The sequence below is a fragment of the Ailuropoda melanoleuca genome, chromosome 5 (genome assembly GCF_002007445.2).
Source record: "Ailuropoda melanoleuca isolate Jingjing chromosome 5, ASM200744v2, whole genome shotgun sequence".
Taxonomy (NCBI): domain Eukaryota; kingdom Metazoa; phylum Chordata; class Mammalia; order Carnivora; family Ursidae; genus Ailuropoda; species Ailuropoda melanoleuca.
Window position 1 is genome coordinate 1,727,273 of NC_048222.1, and position 24,646 is coordinate 1,751,918.

Here is a 24,646-nt window from a genome sequence, read left to right on the forward strand (position 1 = left end):
TAAATTCCCATCTCTGGTGAGAAAGAGGTCTTCTGCCCTCCTGGTGCAGGGATGGTACCTTTCACACGGAAGATTTATTTCCTGCTTTCACGGGGGAAATGAGGGTCAGGGAGTTCTCGTACCAGCTGTGTCTCAAGTAACTTTGTTCAGCATAATCAATATGCCGGAGTGGCATAACTTGTGAGGGTCCAGCCCCTTCACCATACGGACACTTGTACACAAATGCTCACAGCAGCTCTGTTCATATTCGCCCAAATGTGGCAATCGTCTCCATGTCCATCAATACAAGACGGCTACAAGGTGGGGTATATTCGCGCGAGAGTCCTACTCAGCGGTGAGCAGGAATGAACGGGTGGCACACAAATGTGTTGGTTTCCTATTGTAGCGCAATACATGACCACTGTTAAAAAAAAAAAAAAAAGACAACAGGCCCCAAATCGAGTTGTTCTGCCAGATCAACTGGGCCCACTGAGGCAGGCACTAAAACTAGGAATTAGACCTGCCAACACGAAGAACTAAAACACATAACAGGCTCACACATTGTAGCCAGGACCCTAGTCTCCCTCACTTCCAAACGCCCTCTCAAGTTACCAGCTCCCAGTCTGGAGGCAGGAGCAGGGGCTGACTTGCCTGACAGTGTGATGCTGATAATCTCAGCCGCTCCAAGGTGAGGCGACAGCTGCCGCCCTAGTTTTGGATGACTGACCTTCTCTTACACAGAGAGATGTAGCGAGCTGCAACTCCACATGTCATCTCAAGAGGCAACGTATAAATTGCATCAGCCTCAAATATCTATCCTGCAGCTTCTCTTAAAATTCACCGGGCCCTTTAAGTTAGAACAACGATCCCTCCCCTCCTGAGCAAAACTAATGGAAGTTGCCTCTCCCTGTTAGGGATGGGGACTCACGTCCAGCCTCCAGGAGACCATGCTCCTCACCCGCATCCTCGCTTGGATCTCAGCCACCAGCCTCCCCAGCATCACACTGGTCCAGATTCTTCGAATACGACTGATGTCAAGACACTGAGGACAAGTGAAAAAGCCATGCTTGGTTCGCCCTCTCCAGAGGCCCGAGACAAGTGAAGCAGTTGTGTTTGCAGATTGTCAAACAGGGATTTATTTTTTAAGATTTTTTTATTTATTTAACAGAGAGAGACAGCCAGCGAGAGGGGGAACACAAGCAGGGGGAGTGGGAGAGGAAGAAGCAGGCTCACAACGGAGGAGCCTGATGTGGGGCTCGATCCCAGAACCCTGGGATCACACCCTGAGCTGAAGGCAGAGGCTTAACGACTGCGCCACCCAGGCGCCCCAGGGATTCTGAAGTACTCCGGGTGAATGGGACATGTCCATCAAGGCCTTTCTGAGTTCTTCTGCCAGGGTAACTGGGAAAAAGAAGGGTTCACCATTGTGGTGACTGATAAGGACTGAGAATGTTCTTGTTTCCAGATGATGTTGTAACAGATGCATAAAATGCATACATAACACTAAAGAGAATATTTGAATTAATAAATTTAGAGAGGTTGCTGGATATAAAATGATGTACAAAAATCAATTTTATTTTATAGATTATGTTCACAGAGTGAAAGATGATATTTTAAAGAGGTCGTTTCTCCTCAATTTAATCAGTAGAATGTATGCCTATTAAGATACCAGCATTGCCCTTTTTTGGCAACTGAGAAGAATAATGTAAATTGATATGGAAATGAACAGGGTCTAGAAACCTCAAGACCAACACAAAATGCAAAAAAGCTGAAGGAATTGCATTAAAAGTATCATATGTGATAGGAAGCCATTCTGTTTATAGCCACCTGAAACTGTTCCAAAGACAATAAATCACTGAAAAGCAAAATTTCAAAAAGGCAGAAACGTATATAGAACCTGAATGAAAGATACAGTAGGAGCTGCAGAAAGTAGGGGAAAGACAGCCTCTTCAGTAAAGAAGGCTGGGCTCATTGCACAAGAATAGAGAACAAATTTGAAAATGACCCCTCTATGTCACCTTAAAAATTTCAATTCAAAATGCAATGTATATGGAATGGGAAATGAAAAACAGGGAACCTCACATAAAATAACCCCCATGAAAGTTGGAGGACTTCATGGAGGGGAGGACTTTTCTAGGGAAGCGAATGCCATCACCATGAAACAGAAGACTGAAAAGCGGCATATATTAAAATTATGCTTTAAAAAAAAAAAAAGGAAACCACTGACAGAGTGGAAAATGAAAAACGTGAAATGGCAAGGAGCTCATTTGCCAAAAAAATACAAAAACAAGCAAAAACTCTCCCTAACGAAGTAAAGATAAAGAAGCCCATTTAAAAAAAAATGGTCAAGACTTGAAAAGGCACTTTATGAAAGCAAATTTCTAAACGGACAAGGGGCTCAAACTCATGAGTATATTCAAATAAAAATCACAGTTCATAACCCTGCACGCCAACCCCACGAACCATGCCCCCCACGGTGAGCACACTAACGAGAGAAAGACAGAAGTCAAGCAACGGGGACTCTCAGTACTGAGGACGTGGGAAAATGGCAACATCCACATAGAAAACCTGTTCATCAGCATGTACGAAAACGAAACACAAGTCTGATCTCTAACTCAACAGCTCCAATAACCGCGAGCTCACGGTCTCCGGAAGGACTGGAACATTTACAGCAGCAGCGTCGCTATAATCGCCCCAAACAGGCCAAGGCCTCTGTGGGAACCTGTTAACTGGTATCTAGTAAAACTGCTTCTACACACCCGCTAAGGCCATCACCAAGGAGGCGGGGCTCCGGGAGCGGACACTGTTCACACGTCACAGTGGGGCTCCTCAAAGTCCCTGAAACAGACAGGTGAGAGCTTTCTGGAGTTGAGCCCTGGATGCTGGGGAAGGACACTCTACTGATGCCAACTCTTTCAAGGTTCTTGGATCCAATTCCAGTGGGGGGGGGGGGTCCTCCCACCAACCAACACCAAGCAATTCTTGGAGACCAGCAGGGTCCGCTCAATTCTGATGCTGTATATGGGAAGACAGCAGCAGATCCCATGGGCTAAGGGCTCAGCCCTCTAAGACTGCCCCTATAAGGTGCCAGTCGTGAGTCCCAAGCTGTTACCTGTGCTTCTGAGTCACTGGCTACCAATTGGAGGTTCTCAGGACCTCCTCCTCTTTCAATTTGCTAGAATGGCTCACAGAACTCAGAGAAACAACATCACCAGTTTATTAAAGGATGTGATAAAGGATATGATTCATATCAAAGCAAGATGGAGAGATACATAGGGCAAGGTGCGGAGACAGGGCAAGGAGCATCTGTGTCACACCACACACCCCGCATCTCCACGTGTTCACCAGCCTAGAGGTTCTTTAAACCCAGTCCTTTCGGGTTTTCGTGGAGGTTTTATTGCATAGCATGATTGACTAAGTCACTGGCCGTTGGCTGATTCAACTTCCAGCCGCACTCCTCTCCCCAGAGCTCTGGGGATAGGACTGAAATTTCCAACCCTCTAATCACATGATTGGTCCTCCTGGCTACAGGCCCTGCCCTAGGGTGGGGTCCAAATGTCACCTTCATTAATAACAAGACATCCGTTTCACTTTAGGGCGCTGAAGCATTTACAGGAACTGTGGATGAAGACCTAGGTCTTATCATTATGTTGTGGAGATACACACAGCAATGAGGGTTGCACCATCAAAAAAGACTGAGGGTCCCATTACTATTTGAGATCCTTTCATTCCTGTGCAGTTGGCTTAATGACCATTATGTGGCAGGATGGTAGTTCAGGGCTCAAATCAAAATTTAGGAGTTAAAAAAAAAAAAAAACGCTAACTGGAAGTTGCAAGTGAAATATGATTGAGCAAAGGCAGGATACTTATATTCCATTGAAGAGTGCTTTGACAAAGGGCCAATTTTGTTTTTATTGAACTAAGTAGTTCTTATCTCTACATGTAATTATGCTTTCTTTATATTCTTTTTGCTCACTATCTCACTGCCTCGTAAGATTTGGAGCTCCATGAAATATAGCCCATGTTTCTGTGACTTTCCATTTCAGCCCATGTCAACAAAGAACACTCAACATAACTTTAAATGGTTCTACGATGTGACCGAGTCATTTATATTTTTAAAGAGACTCCCCTAGAGTTCCTTATTAATGTTTTCTCTAAAGTTTGCTCAGGGTTGAAGGAGTAGAAGAATTCCATTGACAAAGGAATGGTGTGAGACAATTCCTAGACCTTCCAGACCATCTACTTACTGTGTTTATAAATGCCGCCAATGGTAAACACATACTCCTCATCGAAGTGATTTCTAATAAGGTATAGAAAGAATGCAAGAATTAAAACTCTCTTCTTACACTGAGGAGCTCTCTCCAGGCATCCAGCTCTGAAGACTGAGAGCTACATGCGGTGGGCTCTGTTCCAAGCTGCCATTTTCCTGGGGTGGGTGAGATTACACCTTTAACCCATACCTTGCCACACCCATCTCAACTACTCTCTCCTTTGATTGGATTTTCCATTAAAAAGCCAATCAAAATAAGGGAAATTCACCAGCCAATGTAAGACTCCAGCTAAATACACTAGTAAAGGATACAGAGTAATTTCAAATATGCACGGATTCTGAAAACATCAAAACAAGACAATGTTGGATTTTTAAATATGGGGCCTTAGAACGCCTCTTAGACTGGATCCCTGAAGGAGGAGGAGGGACCAGCCTCAAGAGACCCTTGGGGAAAGAGACAGTTTAGAACAGTGGATAAGGCAGATGCTAGCTTCAGACCAGACAGGTAAAAATCCTAAACCCTCAACCCAATTTATCAGCTAGTGACCTTGGGAAAGTTGAAGTTCTTTGTGCCTTGGATTTATTAAAATTTAAACAGAGATCATAATTGTGTCAGATATTTTTTAAATGAGAATGAGACCCACATTTGATTAGGAAGTACTTAGCACCGTATCTGGCACATTTTAGCCCTCCATGCCTTATTTAATGTGTGTGGGTGTGATCGTGTCTGTTTGCTCACACGTCTGTTTCTCACACTGTGTGTCTGTGGGTAATCTGTCCCTGGGCCACTCTAGGTCTGTGTGTTTCTGTCTTTCAGTAGTATTGTGTGTGGTTCAAGTCGTGTCTCAACAGCGAGTTTGTGTCTGTGTTACAGTCTGGGGGTCGCGGTCTGCATCACCTACCAGAAGGGACTTCCTTAGGGTTGTTGTGGGTCACTGCACTGTGCCCAAGATGGCCCAGCCCAGAGCCTGTCTGTTGCTGTATGCCAGTGTCGTTGTATGTCTCTATCATTTTATCAGTGACAATCTCCATGGAGGACCTTGATTAGATGAATGTCTGATGTGTATCTGGGTGCCACTCTGGACAGTACCCGTGTTTTGTCCTTTTATGAATGTGTGGCTTTTCAGAATCAGTGTGTTCAGAAGTCATTAATCCTGGCTCTAGATTTGCCATCATGTGAGCCTCACAAGCCCCACATGGGGTGCTAACTCCTAAATTTCGGGGTTTTGCTATTCAAGGACTATATACAAGGACTGTTTCTGCTCTCTGAACTTGACAAGACCCCAGACCTGCACCCAGACACAGTACCCAAAAATTCTATTCTGGAAGTCAACTTTTCATTTACTATTTCTTTAGAAGTCCATTGTGTACCAGTCTTTTTTTTTTTTTTAAGATTTTTATTTATTTATTTGACAGAGAGAGACAGCCAGCGAGACAAGGAACACAAGCAGGGGAAGTGGGAGAGGAAGAAGCAGGCTCCCAGCGGAGGAACCTGATGTGGGGCTCGATCCCAGAATGCTGGGATCACACCCTGAGCCAAAGGCAGACGCTTAACAACTATGCCACCCAGGCACCCCCATTGTGTACCAGTCTTGATGCCATGAACATGCTACCGAGTGGGACACAGCCCAGGCCCTTAAGGAGAAAGGGAAACAGGTATTATGGGAGACAGATATTAAGCAAATGGCTGGGAACATTTAACTATAATTCTCACATGTGCATAAAGAATTACAAGGCGCTCTGAGAACTTACCACAAGGTGTCTTAATCTTGGAGACCAGAAAAGACGTCCCGGGGTGGCTGGCATTAACTGTGTAGCTGAGAATGACAGGAGAGCAAGAGGACACTGCAGGGTATAGGCATACAACTAATTTCAATCGGCATATTTTCTGCTTGATGGAAGAAATCTCTTGAGAAGTTCTCATTTGATCAGAAGACAGTGCACTGAGAGCAGATTACTATGATTCTTCAGTGGTCTAATATGCTGGGAACGGTTCTACACATTTCTGTATATATTTGATAGAAGCAGATTAACTGCACCCAAGTGAGTGGGAAGTGGGCTTGTTGAAGAAATATCACCCCCAAACAGGTGCACTGGGCAGATGTCTAATCAGCTGGGTACATACCAAAGCACCACACATGTTACAGAACCAGAACCAAACTCAAAATTGAGAAGCAAATAATCAGTCCCTTTTCTCTACAGTCATTCTACAAAGGGTAAATCTGGAAATAGTCTTTGAAAAAACATAAATCAGTCAAAGCAAAAGGAGCAGTCCAGATTGCCCAAACATCCTAAGAAATGGGTTAGGTAGGAATTCATAGGACACAGGTGACAGAGATCGAAGCTTCACTCTGAGGAGTATTAAGTTAACAGCGGGAGGGTCTTGAATGTTGACATAAGGAGTTGGGTATTGATCTAAGAGACAGAGCCAAGTTGTGGCCATTTGTTGTATTTTTCTCTACTTTACATATATATATGCACACACATAATATCACATTATTATACATATGTATGTGCATTATAATAATATCTACCGCAACACGTCAAGATTCCTCAACTTTGATACTAATAACATTCTGTGCTGGAAAATTATTTGCTGCTGGAGGCAGTCCTGTTGGCAGCATCCCTGGCCTTTTAGCCCACTAGATGGTTCCTCTCCAGTCGTGACAACCACCAATGTCTCCAGACATCGCCAAATGTTCCCCGATGGGGAAAAATAACCCATGGGTGAGAACCACCGCTACAGATCCTTCATTCATGAGCGAGCAATGCTGGGGGAGCCGGAGAAGCCTCAGCCCTAACCTGAAAAAACAGACAGAAGGGCCAGAGGCCGGCAACTCCTTAGGTTTGCTTCGTTCTGCTAAAGATCCAAGATGTTTGCAGTGAGCTTTGGCGAATGAGAATCTCTCCAAGCAGGATGCTATGTGCTCCTTCTGAGGAGCAGTGGAAGTCCACTAATTAAAGTAGAAGGTTCATGTCACATACTTTTATATTGTCAATATTCAGTGAAATCATTAATACTTCCTCATCAATTTTACAACTGCAGTAAAGTATATGAATCACAGGAAACTTCACCTAGTGAGTAGGCTGAGTCTTTGAGGGGGAGAGATTGCTCTATATGGTGTCAACAGACTTACCCAACATAAAGCTTACATGTGTAAAGCAAAGGTGGTCCCTTCATCGTAAATAGCAATAATCTTCCTTCATTGTAAACAGCAATAGTCTTCCCCCCTCAGCACTCGGCCACTTCATAGTGCCAGATATTAAATAAGGGTTAACTCCTGTCCAGAATGTTCACAAGCTTGTTAAGAGTGTCTTTCAGTAGAATATTTTCTCCCTCAAATACAAATGTCCCATCTCAGTTTCAAGTTCCTGCACCCCACTATTTCTTTCCTTAGAATTGTATGCACTGGTTTGGTGGTGAAATGCTTGGGTTATGCTCCTCTTGGCACTGTTAGTATGCGGAGCGTACCCATTGGAGGCGGAGCTTTCCCTGTGATCTGATGACCTCCATGCAGATGCATATCTGGCATCCCCTGGTGTGGGGTCAGATATTCCCAATATAACATTTCTGATAGCAGGCCTGCTTTTCCTCAAATCTGTATCCACACGATGAACTAATATCAGCCTTTCTATGACTAGCATATAAAAGTAAATTGGATTTAAATGAATTAATAAACAATAAAATTTCAAAAATAATAGCATATGTAATAGCATATTTATATATACCATATTTAATAGCATAATTTAGATATTTAGATACAAATATCTAAAATATATCTAGTAAAATATGGGTTATATTTCCACATACAAAAATCATATAAGGCACTATTGAGATAGAGAAGACATAAATAACTGAAGGGTATAATATGCATTGTCAGATTCAATACCTAAAGATGTCTATTATATTCAAATGGATCTACAGATTCAAACAATATTATCCAAAATTACATCAGCCTTCCCTTTTGGGGGCAGAAATTTACAAAATGGTTCTAAAATGTATATGGAAATACAAAAAGGCAAATGAAAACAGGCCAGTTTTGAATAGGAACAAGGGGTCAAGGCTTACCACAAAGTTACAGTAAACAAGACAGTGGGGTCTTGCAAACTAGGCAGATGAAGAGAGTGGGAACCTCCAAAGCACCGCACCTATAGGGACACTTGATATGAACAGCACAGGTGATTTTGTAGAGCCAAGGGGGGAAATGGTGTTTGATTATTTGAATACCAAATGCATATATTTATCTATAGATCAATGATAGATCAATAAATAGATATTCCGATTCATTTTTCCTCCCACTATAAGTATTAGTTCCAGGTGAATTGCAGATCTACAAATAAGAGGTGGAATAATGCAGCCTCCGCGCGTTAATAAAGGGCACTATCTGTGATTTCCAGAGACAGATTTTCAACCTCGTCTATCTTCCACGTTCGCTCCCCCTTCCCCAGCTCCACGCCCTCCTTCCGCAGGCACCGGAAAGGAAGTACACCAGAAGGCACTCAACTGATCACAACAAAGTACCCACATAGACAACCGACCAACCGCAAAGCGGAGAATCCAGTTTACCGCAGTGAGAGTCCGAAAGTAGGGAAGGGAGGGAGTCGCGAAGTCAACCTTTTTTGGCAAATGGGCTTAAATTGGATGTATCTCTTCCCTCTCCTCCTTACTAAAATGCCAGGCCGACGAGGGTGGGATTCGAACCCACGCGTGCAGAACACAATGGATTAGCAGTCCATCGCCTTAACCACTCGGCCACCTCGTCTCGACACGCCGAGACTTCCAAGTACCTTATTTCAGAGGTTACACTCGAGGACTCCTGGCTGTCTCGAATGCAAGGACATTTAGGGGACGGACGGAGACGTCCGGGGGACATGGAGCTGGCCGGCTCCCACACGAATGGGCCAAGGGTTGGACTGGAAAACTCGCGAAGGGGAAAAGGCGGGCTCAGCGCTCCCAGGAGGCAGGACAGGGGTCCAGCGGCGACAGCGGCGCCTGGCGGGGGGTCTGGTTCGCGGGCTCAGGCGGCCCGGCCGCCAGGGGCGCATGCGCGCGGGCGGTGGGCGTGGCCCGGCGGCGCGGGAACCCGTGCGCGCTCAGCACCTGCGCTCCGAGGGCGCCCCCGAGCCGGCCGCGGGCAGGGGCTCCCAGAGCCGGTCCCCCAGGAGCCGCCCGCGAGGGACCTGGCGAGTCCGGACTGCGAATTCGTGGTAACTTGGACAGTTTGGGAGATGGGACGACGGGTCTACTCCGCGTCCTCCGCCTCGACGCTGCGGGGAAAACTGCGCCCAGAAGAAGCCTTAACTCGCGGGGCTCCTCTCCCGCGCCTCCGCCTCAGAGGAACCGTGAGTGCCCCCTCCCTTCTTCTGTGCCTCTTGGGTGATCTTCTTGGGGCAGGTTGCCCAACTTCCATTCGATTTTCCAAGGGATGTGGTGCTAAAAATGTTAAAAGACAGCGCCGGCGAGAAGATTATTTGGGGAAAGGGTGAAAAAAAGCTATCTCAATTGCTTTTTTAAGATTTTTTATTTGTTTCACGGAATGAATAAAATGCACATAAATAAACACGGGTAGGGCTGAATTCCGACTAATCAGAATGAATCATAAATGCCCGGGGAAAGCAGCTTATGTTAAAGGTGAGTCTTTGCAGAGCAAGTTTCTAGAGGTGGCCAAGAGAGAGGGTGTCCCACGCTGAGGAGGGGGCCTGAGCAAAGGCGGGGAGGCTCGCAGGATCTAGACAAGTGTGGAGCAGTCACTGTGCTGGAGCGCTGAAGCATGTGCGTGACTGATCGGGGAGCGTCCATAAAGGAAGGGGGTCATGATTTTTTTCCTGAAGCCCAAGCAAATCAATCATAGGGTGAACAACGGGGAACATGGGAGAAGTCCTGCAGGAAAGGATCAACGAACCATTCTCTCTTCTTACTTGAAGAAACCCTTCTCTTTTAGTGTTTGCCGCATTGACCTGCACAGATCTTCATGCTCAGCTTCACCCACTTCCTTCTGCCTGGTTTTCCACACTTGTCCAATTCCTGATTTTGTATCAAGAAGGATCTATTTCCCCTCTTTCCAACAAGACCTTTTCCCTCATGGAGTGCTCTTGCCCTTCCTCATTTGAACCGGGATAGATTTGTTTATGCATACCTTGGTTCTCCACTTAAAGCTTACTTTTTTAATTAACACTTTTTGATCAAAGTTACCCATACATGTTTTAAAAACTTAAGTACTTAAAAAATATGTGTACATGAAAAAGTGGTCTTCTTCCTCTTATCTTATTCTCCCTTGAGAGAGGCAAAGATTTTCAGCCATTTGGCTTTTTGTGTTGTTTAGTTTTTACCAGCAGCCTATTTATGCTAGGGCAGAGATGGCTGTCGTCCATCAATATTTGCTCCTTTCTTCCAAGAAACGGATATTTAGTAGGGCTCATAGGCACCCATGAGAAGGCTACAGTGCACACCTTTCTTTGATGGCTAAGCGTGGCCATGTGACTAGTTTCTAAACTAGTGCATTCGAGAGTAACTGTTGGTGAAACTTGCAGGTTATGCCCAGAAGGGGAAAGAAATACCATTTACTTCTCTCTTCCTACTGTGTCTGCTTGCTGGAAAAGGAAACACCATAGGAATGAAGGAGCCACGAAATACAAAGGAACACCATAGGAAGGAGGGAGCCATGAGGTAGAATACTGGAACCAACACCATGGAGCCCAAGGATCCCCCTGGGATTGACTATACCTTGAGACAGTTATGTGAGAGATGAGTAATGTCTGCTTCCTTTCAACTACAGTGGGGTCTTTGTTATAAAGACAAACTTATATTCTAACTAATACACATGTTTTTATTTCTACTTACTGATTTTTTAAAGTTTAGTATTTTCTTTTGATTATCCATTACACAAAAAGGAGTCCCCTGTCTTTCATGAACATTGGAATTGGTTTTTTTCCCCAAGTTACCACAAATAACCATATGTTTTGCCAAAAAAAAAGGAAAGAAATTGATGATTTCTGTAGTTGCTATCCAGTTTTCATCATGATGTCTTCACCATCATCCTGTGCCTTTCCCCCCTGCCCCTGGTGGTAGATACCCCATATCCTAAGTCTTTTTCTATCTTAATTTGCCTCCTCCTTTTGGTGGGCACATTGTAGAGTAGCTTCCTGAAAAAGAGTTCATTGGAAATCAGATTTTTGAATATTTGGGCATTAGAGAATATCTTTTTTTTTTTTTAAAGATTTTTTATTTATTCATAAGACAGAGATAGAGACAGCCAGCGAGAGAGGGAACACAAGCAGGGGGAGTGGGAAAGGAAGAAGCAGGCTCACAGCAGAGGAGCCTGACGCGGGGCTCGATCCCATAACGCCAGGATCACGCCCTGAGCCGAAGGCAGATGCTTAACCGCTCTGCCACCCAGGCGCCCCTAGAGAATATCTTTTATGTTCCTCTAACAGTTGATTCAATGTTGGTTGGGTATGGAATGCTAGGTTGGGGAGTATTTTCTTTCAGGATTTTGAAAGTTCTCCATTGTCTTCTAGCTTCCAGTATTGCTTTTTTAGAATTAAGAAGTCATTCTAATTACTGATACTTCATTTGTAATTAGCTTTTCTCTAAGGATAATTTCTCTGTCCCCGGTGTTCCTAAATGTCTGAAAAGTATGCCATCATGTGTTTGTATTTTCATTCATTGTTCTGAGAGCTCTATTACTTCATCAAATTCGGAAAATCATATATTTCAGTTTGGAAAATTAGTTTGACTTTTCTGTTGTTGATTTTCTCACTTATGTGTTGTCTATTTGCTTTCTTTTTTTCCTGGAATTTCTTTCACATCAGATTTTAAATCTCCAGGATGTTTGCTCTACTTTTTTATTTCTTTCTTCCTTACCCCCACTTTTTTTTTCATTTGTACTCTGCTTATTTTTTTTAATAGACTTTTTTTTTAAAGGCAGTTCTAGGTTTACAGAAAGTTTGATAGGAAAGTACAAAATTCCGGGGTGCCTGGGTGGCTTAGTTGTTAAGCGTCTGCCTTCGGCCCAGGGCATGATCCCAGGGTTCTGGGATGGAGCCCTACATCAGGCTCCCTGCTCTGCTGAGAACCTGCCTCTTCCTCTCCCACTCCGCCTGCTTGTGTTCCCTCTCTCGCTGGTTGTCTCCCTCCTCAAATAAATAAATAAAATCTTAAAAAAAAAAAAAAAAGGAAAGTACAAAGTTCCCACATACCTTCTTCCCTCTCCTACAGCTTCTCCTATTATTTACATCTTACGTTATTGTGGTACATTTGTTATAACTGATGAACCAATGTAACTAAAATCCAGTTTACATTAAGGCTCACACTTTGTGTTGCACACTCTATGGGTTTTGACAGATGTACAATGACATGTGCCTGTCATTACTGTATCACACAGAATAATTTCACTGCCCTGTGCTCCACCTCTTTATTCCTATATCCCTCTCTGTCCTTTTCAGAGTGGCTTCTTTCACGTAACAATATGCTTTTTATGTCTTTTTGTGGCTTGATAGCTCATTTCTTTTTCTTACTAAGTAATAGTCCATCATATAGATGTACCACAATTTGTTTATCCACTCACTTATTTCTTTTTTAAGATTTTATTTATTTATTTTAGAGAGAGAGCACAGACAAGGGGAGGGGTGTAGGGAGAGGGAGAGAGATTCCCAAGCCGACTCCACACTGAGCACGGAGCCTGACGTGGGGCTCGATCCCAGGACCCTGAGATCATGACCTGAGCCAAAACCAAGAGTTGGACACTTAACTGACTGAGCCACCCAGGCACCCCATCCATTCATTTATTGAAGGACATTTTGGTTGCTTCCAAGTTTTCACAATTATGAATAAACTGCTACATGCATCTGTGTGAGGTTTTTGTGTAGTCATAAGTTTCAGCTCACTTGGGTATCTACTAGGCAGATTGACTGTTGGAGTTTCCCTTTATATTTTTACTCAATATTCTGGAAGATGTCCTTCGCATTTATTCCAGTTACTCCATTAAGTTTTTCATTTCTACTCTCACAATTTCAGTTTTAAGAGGCTTTTATAATTGAGCTACTGTTTTGTACAGCACTCTTTCTCTTTGTATTAACTTCCCTGAGAAGTTTCCTTCTCTCTGCATAATTATTTTCCTCTATTTTTTGTAGTCCACTTTTATCTCTTTCATATTAGACACTTACTTTAGATGTCTAGTGATCTTTGGTTGCTGGTTATAGTTACAATTTAGCCCTAGAAATAACTGGAAACTGAGATTATGAGTCCAGTTTGTTGACTGTGGACTTCACTGTGGTCTGCCTGTGCCATTTACTACCAGACAGTATCTTAGCTCATCCTTCTTGGGATAATAAAATGTCTCGAAGGAGGATTATTCAGTTTCTGGCTTAGATGGTGTAAAACTGACTTCCTGCATCCTAAGAAAATTCTTGAAGGACAAAGTTTGAAGGAAGTTCCTTTTGAATTTCAAACTTAATGAATGACACCATGTACGCAAGTTATAAGATTATATTACAAATAAATTATAAATTCATATTTCATGTATAAAAAGAGGCAATACACCATTTCTGAATAAGGACTTGCATCTTAACAATGCTAATTAGGTCTCCAAAATTGATCAAAACAAGGGAAGGTAAAAAAAAGACCACGCTCTTTCAGAATACTAAGATGAGCTGGGCCAGTTGAGCCTTGAAAGAAATTGCAGTGGTGGTGGTGTGTGTGTGTCCATTCAGTGTAGGGCACAAAACAGCAGTTATTATTCTAAGGAAATAACTTGGCTGGCATGAGCAAAGTAGTTAGATTAATACCTTCCTCTCCATCTTTTTTTTTTTCTCTTTTAAATTGGTGTTAATTTACCTGAGCGTTTTCAACAATTCCTAAGTGAGAGCATTTCCTGGGGCGGCGGAGAAAGTACTGGCGAGTTTCGGGCACGGGGTGGGGATTGCTCCTCCTGGTTTTTCTCTCGGGTGTTCAAACCCTGGCGGGCAGTACTCCCTGGTTCTCCACGCTTTTATGGGAAGTCTGTCCTTCCCTCTTAGGACGCATGAAAATGGTGAATATTTAGTTAGTTGTGATACTGAATTCCGCAGAAACGAAACCTTTTTTATTCCTTGGCCCCCCTTGCGTCCGTGGCATGGGGCACGAGCTGACACGCAGCAACCGCTGAATATTCATTCGCCGACGGGGCACATGAATGAGCGCCAACGCGGCGGGGCAGGAACAGAGAGAGGCGGGGTGACCTCGAAGCACTGGACCGCTGCACGAGCGGGCAGGCTGGCGGGAGCAGCAGGGTCTGCGAGCCCGAGAACGCCAGCGCCGGGCGCTGGTACAGCGGAAATTCCGCTTCCGGACCAGGCGACGGGAGGCAAGATCCGGGCTGGCGCCGACCCTCGCTCCTCCCCGCGGCAGGTGTGCGCACGCGCTTGCGCGCCCGCTGGCCACGCCCCCGGGCCTTCCTCCGCGCGGCGCAGGAGGGATGCGCGGGACAACTGGCGCCGGTCCGCGCTCCAGGTGCCTCGGCATCCGGGAGATCCCGGCGTGCGTGCCCGGCTCTTTAGAGGACAGTGCCTTTGTGCATAGGGTGAAAGCCCGGTTTTTTTGGCAAGAATATTTGGGAAAATACTTCCCCCCCCCCCAACGCCTTGAGTCTCTAAATCCAGTTGGTTGAAAAGGAAGCGGGCTCGTCCGGGATTTGAACCCGGGACCTCTCGCACCCGAAGCGAGAATCATACCCCTAGACCAACGAGCCGCCTACGTGCAAGGCTCGTCCATATTTTGATATAAGAAGAAATAGAATCAAATTCTCCATGTTATTTTGTTTACAAATAATTTGTTCCTTGAGAAGGTGTACTTCCCCACCAATCACATAAATGAAACCGTTGGAAGAGCTGTTTGTGCGCGGGGGTTGTTGATGGTTTAAACCACCGTGGTATCACTTGGTGGTAGGAAAGACAGGTCACCTGCAGGAAATGTTGACATTTTCTTTTTCCTTTGTTCTACTTTGCTAAACTAGTCTACGTAATTGAACCCATTTTCATTTAGCTTTTAATTAAATACGGTTAGAAAAATTCGGGTTTTGGAGTTTTCCTCTTCTCACTATCATGCTTTTTGAAAGCTGGATTTTGCTATCACTGAGGGGCTCGGAGACCATTTGCCCTAACAAGGACTCTTTGCAGCTGACAGAAGTTCCACGGAATGAAAACTCCTAATCTCGGCAAACTGCGCTGATTCGATTCCATAACATTCATATTTCAGAGGCGTATTAGGTGAGCTTATTAACTTACCAAAACTTCTGGTTAAAATCATAGTTTCACCATGGGTCATTAGCCGATATCTGTAAACCCCATTTTAAATCCATGTAAATATGTATGCATTGAACTAACACACATTTCAGTTTTGCTATACTGAATTCAGTACCTTCAAAATTAAAAACAATTTACCTCATTACATTCATTCTTTCAATTATTCTGTAATTATTTATAGAATACCTGTTCGTTTTTATTTTTTACCCAAAATGAAATTCTTTTACAAAGGAATAAAAATAATGATTTTTTTGAATATGTGAGAAGAGAAGTCAATCCTTTGTAAGAGAGTGGATTTAAACTAGTGCTCACTTTACATTTTGACTTGGATTTACTGGGTGGATTAAAATAATTCTGACGTTACTAGGCATTCCTCTTTCCATCTCCTACTCAATGTTGGAATAGTGTGATTCTTGTTAACATCCAACCGTTGGCTTTGTACCTTGACAGTTTAAAAGATCTTGACTGATTTCTCTGAAACATTTGCCTTTGAGTAATAATAATTTCTCACTGCCCTCAAATTCCATTCCAAATGCCGTGGCTCAGACACAGCATTCCACTTTCATGAAAACATGTTCTCCTCTTCAAGAAATAGCATCTTGTATTCATTTACAGCTGGGTCCCCGACATAGGACTACACATAAGACTTTAAATCAAAGTTTAGATACTTCATTGTAGAAAATAATTGTTCAACCTGAACCCCCAAATTTCCCAAAGAATCAATTCCTTGATACTCACAAGAGCACTTACATTCATCTTGAAATCAACTGAATAGATTAGTTTACTAATTTCTGAACTCAATGCAATGGCCTTGGGGTCACACCCTCCACAGAGCGACCTACATTCTAGACATCAAACTTGTGTTCTTTCTTCATTTCCATAGTGTGATATACTTTCCCCTTTTTCAATCTAATTTCCCTGAGAATAATAAACATTTCATTTATTTTTATACCAGTGAGAAATCAGACTCCAAACTAAGGTCATTATTTAAACATTACTAAAAGGAGCATCATTTTACACAGTAGATGACCCACATGTAATTTACATTCCAGTCATTTTACTAGGCCTTGTAGATCATATGTAATAAGATGCTTAGTTATGTTGACAAACATGATTATATATTCATACTTAAACTCACGTTCCTTGGTAAACAGAAGGCACACCATGAAGATATAGTTACAGAAGACAAGTTAGGACAATGGATATATAAAATATCCTAACAATGAAAACAAGTCTTATTCACCAAGTTTCTATTTAATAATTACTCAGTGTCAGATTTACATTAGGCCCTGGGTTACCAAAGGCAAACAAGAGTTTCAGTCCTTAGACTCACTCTAACTGGCTATCTGGGTAGTTATAACTGACACTTTTCTAAATGTTCTCAGCTGAGATTTTATTCCATGTTCTCTCATCTCTCTCACCAAAAAGTTTCCTTGTATGGCTTTAACTATTCTTTTGGGACTCCTGATGGTGGTAAAGTTTGGGTTCAGCTCTCATCTGTTGTAATGGTAGGCCGATACAATCTTTATACCTGTCACTTAATACCATTACTTTTGGACATATTACTGAACCACTAGGTTTATTATCATTTATAGGTAGGAAAAAGAAGCAATCGTAGCACCAAGTAAATAAGAGGGAACTTTTCTCTCTTCACACTTTCAGAATCAAAAAGATGAGCCACAATCTTCTTGGCTATTTAATCAATGTAACTATATTTAAATGACAACTAATATACATTTGGGGGCCTTCTGATGACTTCTTAACTTAGTAACTCATGTTACTAAATTTTTCATCCTTCCCGTCTGTTATATGAGAACCACTCCCACATGAGTTCTATCTGTAGACTAATCTGTGACTCACTTAAGATAAAGTTTACATTAGTTCAGAACTCCAGTTTCGATCCGTATTTTTATCCAAAGAATATATTTGAAATCTAGTCCAAATTTCATAATCTACTCTGTGGTATGACAAATGATTTGAGTGACATTCATATTAATTTTCTATAGTTGACTTTCCCAGAGGTAATTGTCCGACAGTTTCTTTGATAAGTCCCATAAAAATTTGCTTTCTCATAAGTGACACAGAGTGGAGACTGCACTCAGGTCCCCTCATCCCCAACTACAAAATCCAGCATTTCTTGGCAGCCTCCATAAAAGGAAAAAGCTAAAACTCTATGCCCTTGAGTAGCCTATGTTGCAGGAATGCGGAGGGAGGACGCTGACTGAAAGAGGGTTTTTGACTGTGAAGACTGGCAAAGACAGGACCAAACCAGTCCACCCCAAGGCAGACGACAGCACCAACTTTTCACCCAAGTTCTCCCTCATTATAGTACTAAAAAAATCACGCCCAAGGGTGGAGCTGTAACATGCTAATTAGACATGTGACACATGAGGAAGCGAGACATTTAAGTGGGCAGGAGCCAGGCACCCCCGTCCTCTATATTCCCACCAAGTCCTCTTTTAAAGTCTCCCCGACTCCCCAGAGAGCCAGCCTGATGACTCTTCTGTGCGGCCTCCCTCGAGCTCCAGCAGAAGCCCCCACAAAACCTTGCCTGAAGCTACCCTCTGCCTCCTTTCAATTTCTATTGTTTAGAGAGCCCCAGGGCCCAGTCAGGTGACACAAGTCAGCGTTTTCGCCAAAGGGTTTATTTCAATATGCAGATTGTACCTAACACCAGATTGTATGCCAAGCACGGATCATTATTATTACACCTGGTTTATGACTTTGAAATCTCTATATTCTGCTATAACTAAGCACGGAGTCCTTCAAAGATTTGACACTTCAGGGCAAGCAGCTGTCTCCAAATTCTTTACAGAATGGCGTCCCAGCTTGCTGAGTCTCTCACAGGATTTCTCTGAATAAGGCAATGCTGGCAGAAGAAAGCTTCATGTGTCTCTCCCTGGTGTATGTCCTTTGCTCTAGAAGTTTTGGGCTTTTCAGTAGAATTGAGAGAGAGGAATTTGAAATGGCAGCTCCTTTGAAAGATGGTTCATCAACCCAATTAATTTTCTTATCAAGTTTTTTTTTTTTATCAGTGTTTTTCTGAAAACTTTTCTTTAGTCAAAGACAAGACCCAGGAGATAGCTGGTATTTCTGTCAACTCTAACTTCTTTATCTTCAACAGTTTCCCTGTCTTGTATCTCGTGAGGCTGCCATCTGATTTGATCATCTCACACTTTATTTCTATTCGTCTGATCCAGTTCTTCCCAGAGATCACTAACAGGCCAGTTTTGGAGAGAACAGCAGGACACCGATTCACCCTGTGGCCTGATGCACCCATGGACTGCTCAGAGCCACAAAAGTGCACCGACCTCATTTTCTCCTGTGGACACAGGTCATGATTGTCCTTTGGTTTGCATTTCTTCCTAGAGTGAACTGAAACATATCTTTGATTCTGGGCCCTCTGGAATTACTCAAAGCCTAGGAGGGGGAGGGCATAGGATGCGGAATTCATGGCTATTCTGGATAACCCGGAGATCAGGCACTGCCCACCTCCAGATTCCAAGATGACACCCAGGCAAGGACGGAGGCCACCTCCAGATCTGGGGCCATCAGCTGCCAGAGGCCCAAGGACAAGAGCACTGATTCTTTAAACGTTTTCTCTCCACTTACTTGTTTTCTATCCTTCTGGTACTCATTTGTTGTTAGGTTTTGTAAAGTTATCTATGTTTCTACCTTTTGATACTATGTGATGCCTGCTAAGATTGTTCTTTAACTTAATGCTCTAGTTGACTAATTTGATCTTTGGGTATAGTGCCCATTGTCTTGTCTGATAGTCTATTGAGTTTTCAAAAAATTCATTCATTGCTTATGCATATGTAGTGTCTCTTACGGGTTCTTCTTCGTAACTCTTTATTCCAATGTCAGGTTTCCATCTCCTTCATGACTTTAAGAATTTGTATTAGCTTTATTTTATTACATGTGTAATAGGAGCAAAACCCCCTCCCTGATCGTGCAGATCCCTATGATACGAGGTAAGAATGGCCATGCCACGTGGCAGACCCTTCTGGTTTACCACGTCGGCCATACTGCAGCTCATTTGCCCCCGCTCCACAAGGAAGCCGTCCACCTCTGCCAAGGAATTTTCCTGTACCGTCTGCTACAACACTGGTTTCTCTTAAGTATGTCCCTGTCTTTCCTGGGATGTATGTGAGGAGATGTGGGCTGGATTGAGAGCAGGGAGTTACTCTCCTCCGAGGTTACTTTGTCTGCCTTTTAAACATAGGGTTAAGTCCTAGCCTGAGTAATAGTAGGTACCTAAATTACAAATTACAACTCCGAAATTGTTTCCACCACTGAACATTCTATGAATTCTTTGGGACAGGTAGTGGCTACAACAGCATAAAACTCCAAGGAAGCGATTTTCTTTCTATCCCTCCTCTCACTCTGTATTTCTTGATTTTTATTTTGGTTATTCTTCAAGAAATACAGCCAATCTCCTCTTATCTCCAGCCTGCTGTGTTATCACATAGCTTCCAAAAGTGACTGATAAAGGTGAGAGGTAACAATGGAAGAATCCAAAACTCCCAAATGCATATCTTAAGGAATATCTTTAGAATTTAAATACTTTGCAATAATGAATTGAGTCTTCCCATTAATGAACCTGGTGTCACAAAACTGTCTTTTCTCTGAATTACAAGTCCGAGCCTCTTTATTCACACTCATTTCAGCTGTTCAAAGTTTCATGTGCATGTTGCTCTCTGGCACATAGATTTACCTTAATCGTCCCCAGGATGGCAGGGAATCAAGGGGCAGTGCTAGTCACTGCTAACACTTTGCTCAGTTCACTGGTGCGGTCAGGTGTGCAGAACTCATGCATGTTTCGGGGAAACAATAGTTTGTCTGGAAACAAACGAGAGTTTGGTGTTAGTTTGCAACCTCCAGAGCTTCCTGATCATAATCTGAACCTGGCCCCTCTGAGGAGAGCAGGGAGAGACTGAAGGAAGTGACAGAGGCAGCCCTCTCCAGGTTGGTAGATGGCACTTTTAATTAGCAAGGGAATATACATACTAGGCTTGTCTTTGGTGGCCGAAGACAAGTAGACCCCTGCACCTGCCTGCCAAATCTTGGAAGTTTATATAGAGGTCCTAACTGTGTTCAGTCACATAGAGTGTCTAGATGGTGTCAAAACACCATCTCACTATCTCAAAGCTGTATCCTTGGGACAGCTTCTGAGAGCAGGGAAGGCTAACAGAGCCCATATTCCAAGGACAGGGGAGGGAGTGAGGAGCTCCTGTTGCCAGGGTCCAGCTCACAAGTCAGCCAGTGGCCACATCCTCTCAATGACCTGCCCAACATTTGGGAAGAATCCATTTAATTAGAGTCATAAAGGTTCGACCTTTATCTCATTGTCAGAATCAGGGTCCAGAGTTCTAATTCGTAAATCATGGAATGGTCTTTATTTATTTCTGTAAAATTAATAAGTGATTACAGGGTATTTGGCAGAGAACCACGTGCTCTGGTACATTCCTCCTATTATCCTTTGTAATGGTCATGATGTCGCTATTCTCATCCCCATTTTTCAGGTAAGGACTTTCTGAGATCTAGTATATTTTACTGGCAACCTGGCTGTATTTTACCACTCAGGGTTTTGTAATAGCCTGTTATAAGTTATAATCCACTGAAGAAAATGTAACGTTAAAGAGAAGGCAGAATTTTTTTATTTTGATGGAAACACATTTACACGATATGGAGCCTCTTCCATCAGCAGCAGTTGTATTCAGGCATATGAATGCTTGGAAAGAATTTCCATAGTCCAGATATTTAACGTTTTATTTTCATTGAGGTAAAACATACACGAAGAAAACCATATATAGCTTACATATACAGCTCAATGAATCTTTGCAAACTGTACATAGCTATAAAATGAAAACATTAGCAGTGGTAAGCCAGGAGTATCTCCCATTTCTCCGTTCCACTCACTGTCCCAGAATATTGGCTGTCCTGACTGAACAGCACAGAGTTGTTTTTCCGTCTGTCTCTGAATTGCCCTTGCTCTTCTTCCCTTCCCACCGTGTTCCCATCTAACTTCTTTCAGTGGGAAAGAATATACAATCAGCCCTACTTCCTATCTCTCATGCTTCCAACACTGTCAACAAAATAAATTTTGAGATTTAGATTATTTGATTTGAAAACAATTAACTAGAGAAAGGGGAACTATAATAAGGAATATGAGCAGAATTCTGTGATGACCGCCGTAGTTCCTTTTTCTCTGGTGTGCAGACCTCATATAATCTTCTCTCCTTGAATATGGGGAGGACCTCTGAATACGGTGGAATTTCACTATTGTAGGGAAGGAAAAATTCTTCCTCTACCTTTCAAGATCTTCCAGCTGGTTTAAAAGTTAAATTGATGTGAGACCGATTAACAGGAGAAGAAAACACAAAGTTTTATTACATATGCCTGGAGGACCGATAATGAAATGGAGACCTAAAGAAATGACCAAGGTGGGTGGTTTTTATTCTTTTTAGAAAAAGAAACAATACATTTCTGAGGAATTGACAGGATAAAGAAAACAACGTTTGGGAGCTGTACTGAGTAAGGAATTCTAAGGGGAATTTGGATTAAGATAGTGGGTTAGTAAAAACCTAACAGGGTTGTTTATACAGCCTTCTCGGCTCTTAAATTTTCCATCTCTGGTGACAAGAATTTCTCTTTACTTCTTAGTACAGGGTGAGTATCTTTCATGGGAGAGATTTATTTCCTGCTTTCAGGGAGACCACAGAGGGTCTGAGGTCCATGCACTGGCTGTTTCCCTAATAGCTTCAATTCAAAATAATCAGTATGTGACTGTGGTACATTTTGGGGCAACCTGCCCTTGGCCCCTACACTGCCCTGATTGGATTACATTATCCGACAAAGCAGAAGGGATTTTTCAGATGTAATTAAGGTTCCTAATCAATTGGCCTTGAGTTAATAATAATAAAAAAGGAGAGATTAGGCCTTGCAGATGCTGTGGTCTCTGAGCCACCTGTGGGGCCCAGCCATGGTCAACTCCACTGTGTTCTTCATCGTCACACTGGAGAGCAGGCCCTTGGACCAAGTCTCCTTCAAGATGTTTGCAGACAAAATTCCAAAGACAGCAGAAAATTTTTGTGCTCTAAGCCGTGGGGAGAAAGGACTTGGTTATAAAGGTTCCTGCTTTCACAGGATTATTCTGGGATTTATGTGCCAGGGTGGTGACTTCACACACCACAGTGGCACTGGCAATAACTCCATCTGTGGGGAGAAGTTTAAGGATGAGAACCTCATCCTGAAGCATATGGGTCCTGGCATCTCATCCATGGCAAATGCTGGACCCAACATGAACAGTTCCCACTTTTTCATCTGCATTGCCAAGACTGAGTGAGATGGCAAGCATGTGGTCTTTGGCAAGGTGAGAGGGGGCAGGGATGTTGTGAAATATGGAGCACTTTGGGCCCAGGAAAAGGCAAGACCAGCAAGATCACCGCTGCTGACTGCGGACAAACCTAGTAAATTTGACATGTGTTTGATCTAAACCACCAGACTATTCCTTCTATAGCTCAGGAGAGCACCCCTTCACCCCCATCTGCTCAAACGTCCAATAATCTTTGTGCTCTCGCTGCAATTCTTTTTTTTTTTTAAGATTTTATTTATTTATTTGACAGAGAGACAGCCAGCAAGAGAGGGAACACAAGCAGGGGGAGTGGGAAGAGGAAGAAACAGGCTCCCAGCGGAGGAGCCTGATGTGGGGCTCGATCCCAGGACTCCGGGATCACGCCCTGAGCCGAAGGCAGACGCTTAACGACTGAGCCACCCAGGCGCCCCTCTCATTGCAATTCTATGGGCTCCGTATTTTCCTTACTCCCCTGCAAGTCCAGCTGGATTGCAAAGTTAGGTTTGTGATTATGAAATAAAAACTAAACAACACCAATGACAAAGAGGGTGACAGGTGATCCTGGATGGGTCTGACCTAATCAGGTAAGCACTGATTAGGTCCAAAAGAGACATAGGGTCCAAAAGAGACATATTCAGAGTAAGAGGGGCTCTCCTGCTGGCTTTGAAGAAAATAAACACCTATGATGTGAACTGCTTATGAAGAGAGTCACATGGCAGGGGGTGCCTCTAGAAACCAAGAGTCTGGGTTCTAAGACAAGAAAGAACTGAAGTTTACCAACAATCAAGTGTGCCCGGAAGAGCCTCAGATGAAATTGCACCCTTAGCTGACGTTGTGAATTTAGTCTGGTAAAACATGAAGCACAAGATACAGCTAAGCCACATTCCTGACCTGCTGAAACTATGAGATAATAGATTTGTGTTATTTTAAGTCATTAAATGTGATAGTTTGTTATATAGCAATAGAACACTAATCTACCAGAGTATGTGGACATGGTGTTTTCTTGAGTCATTCAAGTAGACATTTTTTTTCCCTTTTAGGCAAAGAATCATCAGCTTGCACTGTGATGCTCTTAGTATCTCCATTATCAACAAGAAGTGGGGAAATGCACAGTGATTTCTTGTGGTGGTTTGATCACTTTAGCCAGTTGTCAAATATTCATTTTTAAGGTATCATGGACACTTAAATATATGTACTTGGCAATCTGAAATTTAAAAATTTCTCTCACTTGGTTAAGCATCCAACTTTTGATCTCACCTCAGGTCTTGATCTCAGGGTTGTGAGTGCAAGCCCTGGGTTGGGCGGGTGTGGTGCATACTAAAAAAAAGGAAGAAAAGGAGGAGGGTGGTAAGCATGATTGTGGTAGTTCAAAATCCTGTATGGAGAGATGAAAATCCTGGAATAGATTTTAAAGCAAGATAGGTTTTAGAGCAAAGCCATGTATATTTCAGAAAATACACCATCTGTATTTCAAAAACAGTCCCAAGATAATTTGCGGTCCAAGCTAGATATGTGTGTATGGAAATGGATCTGAAGGGTGTAGGATCAGGCTTAAAAGAGAGTCAAGATGGATAAGGCCCAATGTATTGAGATGGACTCACTCAGCAGAGACTGAATTCCATATTTTTGTTTAAGTGGCTGGGAATGGCTCGAACAGCCTGAGAGGTTGAAAGATGAACCCAAATGTGGCCTACACTAAATGAAGTGGAAATGGCAAGAAATCCTTAGTATACTGTAGAGGAAGTTATGAAAGCTCTGAG

General features: G+C 43.0%; 1 protein-coding gene and 2 non-coding genes across 3 annotated transcripts in view; 1 reads left to right on the plus strand and 2 right to left on the minus strand.

The window, feature by feature from the left end:
* The first annotated feature begins 8,924 nt into the window (after window positions 1-8,924).
* LOC117802191 overlaps window positions 8,925-24,646 on the plus strand; it is a 20,937-nt gene continuing 5,215 nt past the window's right edge. The window contains exon 1 of the mRNA XM_034660138.1: window positions 8,925-9,592. Coding sequence (XP_034516029.1) covers window positions 9,080-9,592 — 513 coding nt within the window. The 5' untranslated portion in view covers window positions 8,925-9,079. The remainder of the gene's footprint in view (window positions 9,593-24,646) is intronic.
* Window positions 8,931-9,012, minus strand: TRNAS-GCU. The gene has a single exon. It is a non-coding gene; the product is annotated as a tRNA-Ser (tRNA).
* On the minus strand, window positions 14,905-14,976 carry TRNAP-CGG. Its single transcript has one exon. It is a non-coding gene; the product is annotated as a tRNA-Pro (tRNA).